Genomic DNA, 8,702 nt, shown 5'->3' on the forward strand with positions numbered 1-8,702 from the left:
AGGTATTCGTAATGTATCCGTGTTATTTCACCTCCTGAGATGTAAAGACCTCTCTTAACATGCATATGTATTTGTAATGTATCCGGGTTGTTTCACCCCTGAAGTTCAAAAGCACAGCTAAGTTAGGAATTTGTTCGGTAAATAATCGTTACATGATGAATTTAGGCAAAGTTGATTGCAAAGTTTTGATTGTAACATGAAAGCAAATCGTTAATACAAACGTACACTAAGTTTCATGTAAAGTATAAATAGTAAAAAGCTGCGTCGGCAGTCTGATGATAAATACAAAAGTAAAAAGTAAAAAGTATATTTCACGGTAGTTTCCTACTTTTTACTTTTGTATTCATGTAAAGTATCCTAGTTATAATGAAGTCTCACTTAATGAACAATTCTGATTTTGGGATCTACAATAATTGATAGCGAAACCCGGAGTAAAAATCACTTGGACAGAAGTCTCGAGCATTATACGATGACAACGGAGTCTAAGTGACCTTGTGCAAGTCCGATTATCTTATAGGTAGATTATACAAAAGTATCAATATTAATATGCTTTATATTATATTGTTTATGATTTGAACGTAATTAAAGGTCACCTTTAATTTTCTTTTGTTTTAATTAACTTTGACATACTTCTTTGTATCAGTTTCTCTACCAACAGTACTCAACTGTTTCACTTCTATTGTTATCCCATCAAAGATTCTTCTTAATGTATCTATACGCTTACATTATGTCACTCATAATCAACCTTGAAAACTTACGGCAACCTATGCATTGGAATAATGTTTCAGAGTTCAAACTTTATAAAGTGCCGGGATGCAATGTGCTATTCCATTTTAAATCCACACTCCCCCTGTGGACGATTTAGCTAAAGTCTTCCACAGGGGGAGTATGGGCTTCAAATAGAATAGGCAATTTGGTAACTTCCATCTGAAATACTCACTCCAAGTATGGAATATATTATATAAAGTCATAATGCAGAGGGAGTATGCGATTCAAAATAACTAACCCTATAGTCAATTTCATTTAAAAAACATACTCCCTCTGTGAAAGACTTTTCTTAAATCTTCCAGAGAGATAGAGGTATGGGAGATTGCAAATGCAATGGTTCAATATGCCTTTAATATTTTTAAGAGGTCTCACGACCCCATGCAGCGTGCTACATTTAACATGGAATTGATATGGACAATTTGCAGAATATTTCAACCTGAACTCGGGCCTGTACTTATAATCAGACGTATATATTTTATGCTCACGTTTTAGGGGATTGCTCAAGACCAGCATACCCTCAATTTCAGGATGTGATAGCTATATGTGTACATTATTTTTGTTTTCCGCAAGCGGAACTTCACGGCATTCTCTTACTGCTTTTATCAGATCACGTTACTTTTACTGTTTTAAGGTACAGACAGGGGAATTGTGGGCATACTTGGCAACTTTTTGAACCCGGAAACGTGGTAGAAAGTTTTAAATCGTCATCGGTTGTGCCAACTTTTGCACGCGGTACACTATCCACACATACTTTACAATGTATATATAAAGAAGTGCGACATAGAGAATTTGGACTTTTAAGGGTGAAAGGTTTACTAGAACTTACTAAACCGAAGTAATTCGTTCTGACGAAGCGCGTAATTACTTGGGCATTGCATTAGGTTCAGAGACATTTGCTGCTTTTCAACTGTGAAGCGTTTGGTTTTTAAATATCATTTGGCCTCAGTAGCGAAAGGACTTAAATTTTTCACCATGGCAAACGATACTCTCCCTACCGAAGAAACCATTACGGTTAATCCCCCATTGGTCAACCACACCATCTACCTATGGTTTACCATAGTCCTGTTTTTCATCGGACTTTTCGGTAATATTATGATCATTATGGCTTATATTTTATACAAGAAACTTCGATCTCATGCTACAACTTTTGTGGTTAACACCGCAGTAGCGGACATTTGCGTCGGTGTCCTTGGTGATATTTTCATCATCATCGGCATCGCTACGAACGGAGAGTATCTGAATCCCGATGTGCCTGGCAACACCAAAACTTTGTGCGTCTTCTCATCCTTTCTGTGTGCATCCGTATGTATTGTATCTGTCTGGAGCATCGCAGCTGCAAGTTTCAATGGCTATGTCCGCGTATGCCATACGGCGTCCTACAACAAGATCTTCAACCATGTCACAATGCCCATCATGATCTGCAGCCTTTGGGCAGCTGGGATCCTGATCCTTCTGCCAACGTTGGTTGGTTGGGGAGCGCACCACTATGACGACGTCCTGAAGTTCTGCATTCCGACAGCCACGGCTTCAGTCAGCTACACTTACTTCATGGTGTTCTTAGGCTGGGGTATCCCGCTTGTGGTCATTCTTTACTCATTTGGGCGTATTATCTGGACAGTGAGGGCATCAAGCAAAATCATGAAGCGCCATAGCACACGCAACAAGTCTGCTAAGGGGAGCGTTAAGGATAAATCTGGTAAGTTTCAACTGGTCTTTTCTGAGTGGTGGTGCAATAATAATAAGCCTCAAAGCAGTGGAAAACATTTTGGCCAGGTCCAAAGGCCAAGAGGTCAAGCATTTTTTTGGCACTTACGTTTTGGGTCACTAATTTGTTTTTCCAACTTACCTCTTTCGTTAGTAACTTGTTTAAACCATAGCTAATTGACATTGCAATATGCAATGCAATGCCACTAGCAACGAAAATTGCAATTTTGTAGCTAATATGGGCCAAAATTAGAAGAAGTGTGCGTCATTACAAATTTTCGGCAAATTTGTCCAGGTACATGTATTATTATTATTATTGTCCCGGTATTTAGAGCCTTTTTTGTCCCAGTACGGTATTTCGAGACAGTGGAAACTTACCCCTCCCTATGCTCCCGGTGGGTACCAGTGGCGTAGATTTATTTTTGACATTGGGGGATGGGGTTGGAAGAAATTTCTTGAAGTATAGTGAATCCAGCGCCTTTTTGCGACATAATGAGTTTATGTTACAAATGCGCGCGAAATATTTTGCCATTTTGAAGGTAAACTGTTGAAATATGGTGCAAAATTGGAATAAATTTGAAGCGCGAAAAAAATTGCAATTTTGTGGCTAAAATAGCCAAATATAAGGTTAATTTGGTCAGAACCCCCCCCATCCCCCGGGATCTTCGCCTATGGTGGGTACGCCTCTATTGGCCATCCTAAAATTTTACAATATCTGACGTGTTTTTCAATATCATTTTACTCTAGTACATCGGCAGTACAAGTGTTCTGTTGCCTGAACATTACTCAATGAAAGGACACTCATCTGATTGTTAATGCCATTTTTTTTAAATGCTGATAAGTAATTTTGAGTCTGATTCTTTAATATTTTGAGGGGTTTATTTTATTCCATTGCACATTTTGCCTAGTATTATGTTAAGAAACACAATGTTGGTATTCACTTAAAACACCTGATATTTGGAATCAATTAGATGAATAGAGAAATCTAAACCAGCTAACAAAAGAACATCAACAAAAGTTTCAATCGAATCAATTGTTCACCTCACTACAAGCTTTATTTACCTTTACTTTGTATATTTTCTGCTTAGCTTCAAATCTATAACCCTCTACACAAAACCCAACTAGCTGATAAAACAGTTGAATGTTAAGGGATCTAGAATGAGCGTTTATGGCGTTTCGACAGTATTTTTTGTGGGACATGAGAGCACCTCAGACGTATCGAATTGCATTCTGAATACGAAGCATGTCTTTCTGATATCAAATAATTTTCATTTTTTGAAATTCACGATATAATACAAATTTTATGACAAATTATTAAAATTTGATATTTTTCAAATTTTTGATATATAACAGTCTTCGAAATAAATTTTATAAATCTAATGATATATTCTTAAAGTGTATGTAGCTGGGAGGAAAAGCCGACGATCAATTGAAAATTTTGACCTTACATATTGAAGATGTGGATTTTTTCCCAAAAGACCCCATTTTTTGGTGTTTTGGGGAAAAATCCATATCTTCAATACGAATGGTCAAAATTTTCAATTGATCGTCGGCTTTTCATCCCACCTACATACACTTTAAGTATAAATCATCAGATTTATAAAGTTTACTTCGAGTACTATTAAATATCAAAAATATCAATTTTTAATCATTTGCCACAAAATGTGTATTACATTGGGAATTTCAAAAATCAAAATTATTTGATATCAGAAGGACATTCTTCGTATTCAGAATGCAATTCGATATGTCTGATGTGCTCTAATGTCCCACAATAAATACTGTCCAAACGTTCATACCCCACCCCTTAAACGTGTCCTTGTGGCTTTTATTGATCATATCAAAGACATTTAATGCTTCAAATGATATTTTGAAGGAAATCATGCCTAATTAGTTTGGTTTTCCCTGTCAATACAAAAAGACCAACGACAGCAAAATAAAATAAAAAGTACATTTTTTGTTGTATAATAATATATAAGCAAGGGTTAACAAGGGCAATTGTCTTTAATGTGAAACATAAATCAATGACTCAACATTTGCAAGTATAATATGTTCTGTTATTCCCATTTTCCACATGGCTGCATGTCCTTTTCATTATCAACTCATGATCATATTTGTTTAAAACGAAAAGAAAATCGTGGTCCTATTATGATTACCACGTATATTGAATCATATAGATCATATAAAGTACACCTCCCTAACAAAACGTATGGTGTGGGAAAACGTGCTATTCTTAACGTTCTACATTAAGGGATCTAAAATGAGCGTTTATTGCGTTTCGACAGTATTTTTTGTGAGACATGAGAGCACTTCAGACCTATCGAATTGCATTCTGAATACGAAGCATGTCTTTCTGATATCAAATAATTTTCATTTTTTGAAAATCACAATATAATACAAATTTTATGACAAATTATAAAAAATTGATATTTTTCAAAATTTTGATATATAACAGTCCTCGAAGTAAATTATATAAATCTAATGACATATTCTTAAAGTGTATGTAGCAAGGAGGAAAAGCCGACGGTCAATTGAAAATTTTGACCTTTCATATTGAAGATATGGATTTTTTCCCAAAAAGACCTAATTTTTTTTCAAAATTTTCAATTGATCGTCGGCTTTTCATCCCACCTACATACACTTTAAGTATAAATCATCAGATTTATAAAGTTTACTTCAAGTACTGTTAAATATCAAAATATCAATTTTAATGATTTGCCATAAAATGTGTATTAAATTGCGAATTTCAAAAATCAAAATTATTTGATATTAGAATGACATTCTTCGTATTCAGAATGCAATTCGATATGTCTGATGTGCTCTAATGTCCCACAATAAATACTGTCCAAACGTTCATACCCCAGCCCTTAAGTGATCCATATTCTTCCTGTATTTACATATACCCTATGTTATACTTGGTTATCAGATGTTTTTAAAGGCAGAATAGCTTAAAGACATTTTTAGTGCTTTATTTTGTTAATTTTCTTTTACAATTAATAATGAGAGAAAGTTGTGTGTGCGAAAGAAATTAGAACAGACAGACAAAAGTTTACTGATAGAGGGACTCGAACCCAGGGGTTTTTTTATGATTTTTTTGTAAATTGGGGCATTTTTTTACCATTTGTTGGTACAAATTTCTCAAAGTTGGTCAAAATTCAAAAAAATATAAAACACCGTTCCTAGATTATGTTTATCTAGTTTTTAAAAAGCAATAAAAAAATTTGTTTACGTTGTCCGAGAAAATCTACAAAAAAACACGTTTTTGTTTGTTTCTTTTTTCTTTCTTTTTTTTAAAAATTTTCTCGGACCAAATATGACCTCACAGATGTATTCATCAAGTCTTTTCAATTCTAAAAATATATACTTTTATATTCTTGAGACCAACAATTTAGCAGTTATGAGGCCAAAATATTTCCATAATTCCAGGGTTGTGACCACCCTTAATGTTGGAAATACGAATAATTTACTTAAAAGTAACATAAATAGACTAGTAAGGCAATTGAACCAAATTAGTTCGATCTTTGAATCGACAATCGATGCTTGGTCGATCTTTATTATTTATCAAATTGATTACATATGAATCTGGGCATGTAATGATATTGACCAATACAAAATTACCAGTAATTCTGATTAATTAGTTGATAGTCCATTTGAAGTAGCATCGGTGGTCGATCCAAAGATCGAACCAATTTGGCGCTGGTGCCTTATGTTTCAGATATTTTCAGGTCGACAGTCACAAGCAGTTTTTATCTGCTACACATCTATTTGAAATACAAGAAATTGCTTTTTATCTTTATGTTATGAAATAAATTTACTTCTGAAGTAGTTGAATATCCAAATAAAATCATGTCAATAAAATGAGTCAATATTTATATGCTATGGGTCGATATATATAAATATATAAATATTGCATTTATAACTTATAATTTGAACATAGAATCGAAAATACGCATAAAGTGACTGTCATGTTCTTTTCCATTTATCTCTATATCTGCAGGCAGCAAGAAGCCCAGAGCAGACATGGCCCTCATCCGATCTGTGGCCATCATAGCCTTTTACTTCTTCGCCGCTTACGGCTTCCTCCTCATCATCCTGCTGATGGGCGATAATTATCTTGGAGGAGCTCCCAGTGTTGTGTTTGCAGTCGTTCTCGCCCATACCCACTGCACCTTCAGCGGCATTCTGTTCGCCGGTACCAACCAGCGTTTCCGTGACGCATATGGCAATATGTTCTGTTGTATTAGTGAGAAACAAGCAGCAACCGAATCGTCGACTGGGAGTTCCTTCAGCTCAAGATTGTCCAAATTGTCCCGATTCTCGTCCAAACAACAGTCGCAGCAACAATCACTCGTACCGAGCGTTTCAGGCAATTTGACGTCTGAACCAGCGTCGGAAACAAAAACATAACTCTTCGTTTTGCATAGAAAACTCATAGATAAATGGTCAGTAATGGGGTCAAGAACTATGAACATATTTAAAATGTTGATAGAAAAATCAGTCCCCAGTTGATAGATTAAAATTAAAAAAACCGTGTATATTGTGTAAAACGGGGTCAACGTCCCCGATTTAGGCGCAGACGAAAATCAGAAAAACACGACTCCGTTTGCCGGTCCTGTACAAGGTCCTCGTTTGTCGCCCAAACAAATGGAGGGGTGGGCAAGATTTTCACATCAAAATGCAACATAAGACACGCCTAGCGCATGTATAGAATATCTATTATACTAAAATAGTGAGCTCTGACTGTCGGGGTGTCTGTGTGTCTGTCGTGGGGTGTGTATGTATATATATATATATGTATTTGTAAACCAATGTAAGTGAGAACATTATTCTATGCTACATGTACAATGTGAGGACAATTTTGATGACCTCACATTTCTATGGAGTCAAGGTCACTGGGCTTTCTTGCCCTGCGGGGCTCGTATATTGGAACTCACTTGGAGTGTTTAGTCGTCGTATGGGAGTCTCCGGTCTCGTGCCTGCAGAATGTTTTTGTTGATACTGGTGCCTGAGCGATCGGCTCGCGCCGACTTTGCCCCGGGGACTTTGCCGGCTCTTATGTTGAGGTATATTAATGTATAAAATGTAAATATATATTCTTAATCTAATAACATTGTAGATACATAATTATGCATTATATGTCTTTTACCCTATTCTGTATTCTCATTTCAATTAAAATTGTCAATGATTAAAATTGAAAGTTACCAAAGAAAGTTAAAAACCAATATTTTAATCAAAAGTACTTTTAATACTCTCTCAATTTACAAGAGTGAATTTTACTTACTCTAAAAGAATGCACACACTGGTCTCTTCAATGGAATGAAATGGAAGAATGGAAAAAATGCAATTTCACTTTTTAGAGTGTCAATGATTTTCACCCATTTCCCACTCTTTTAAAAGTGAATTCCACTCTAAAGAGAGGGGAATACAGTCTTCCATTTCACCCCAGTGATCAATGTAAGCAAGCGCTCTTTAAAAGTAAAATTCACATTTTACTAGAGAGTAGAAATGTTATTACAATTAGCATTTTAAACGATTTTGTACTTTGTATACTTCTATTTTAATAAAACAGAAAATTTCTTTATAAAGGAATAAGAACGTTCATACGTGTGATTATCGTGTCATTGTTACAGCAATTTTACAATACACCATAAGTAGTTTTTTTATAAAAAAAACTCGTGAAATTGCTAAATATGCACTTTTGTTTACCCAAAGACCCTAAATACAGGGTTGTACAACCCTCTCATTTTTCTATACAAATATGGATTGTGTCTGAAGTGATCTCTGTGTCGCCTGCACCATGGTGGATTGGCAGTTTTGAATAGCGCGGCCACTCGTATCCATTTGCCTCTTTTACAGTATGGAGTACCAACAATTGTTTATATGAAATTGAAAATTTATTAAAGCAACTGGAAACGCCACGGTAAAATTTAAAATATATTTTTGTTTTTCACCGTGGCAAGTAGTTTGACAAATCTTACTTTTTTCAAATGAAGTTTGTAAACTCCGCGATTTATAATGCTTAACCTCGATTTATACGCGCATGTCACCTGTGCCGTACAACTTCCTTTGGTTAATGGCTGGCAATACTCATTACAAAAGGCTATTTCTTCCAATTGTACACAGATCGCTTCAAAGGAAGTGCCGCTGTTGGATTCCCCGTATTTAGGGTCTTTGGTTTAGGGTCTTTGGTTTGCTCCCCAAAGAGAAGACGAATATAAAAGTTCTTTCAGATA

The 8,702-nt window shown here is 35.4% G+C and overlaps 1 protein-coding gene across 1 annotated transcript; it reads left to right on the plus strand.

Annotated features, from left to right (window-relative positions):
- The first annotated feature begins 1,544 nt into the window (after nt 1-1,544).
- On the plus strand, nt 1,545-8,068 carry LOC140159105 (short-wave-sensitive opsin 1-like). Its single transcript, XM_072182456.1, has 2 exons — nt 1,545-2,464; nt 6,467-8,068. Exons 1-2 carry the CDS (start codon nt 1,741-1,743, stop codon nt 6,874-6,876), a joined length of 1,134 nt encoding a protein of 377 aa, XP_072038557.1. The 5' UTR covers nt 1,545-1,740; the 3' UTR covers nt 6,877-8,068.
- Nucleotides 8,069-8,702: the final 634 nt, after the last annotated feature.

The sequence above is a fragment of the Amphiura filiformis genome, chromosome 8, assembly GCF_039555335.1.
Source record: "Amphiura filiformis chromosome 8, Afil_fr2py, whole genome shotgun sequence".
NCBI lineage: Eukaryota > Metazoa > Echinodermata > Ophiuroidea > Amphilepidida > Amphiuridae > Amphiura > Amphiura filiformis.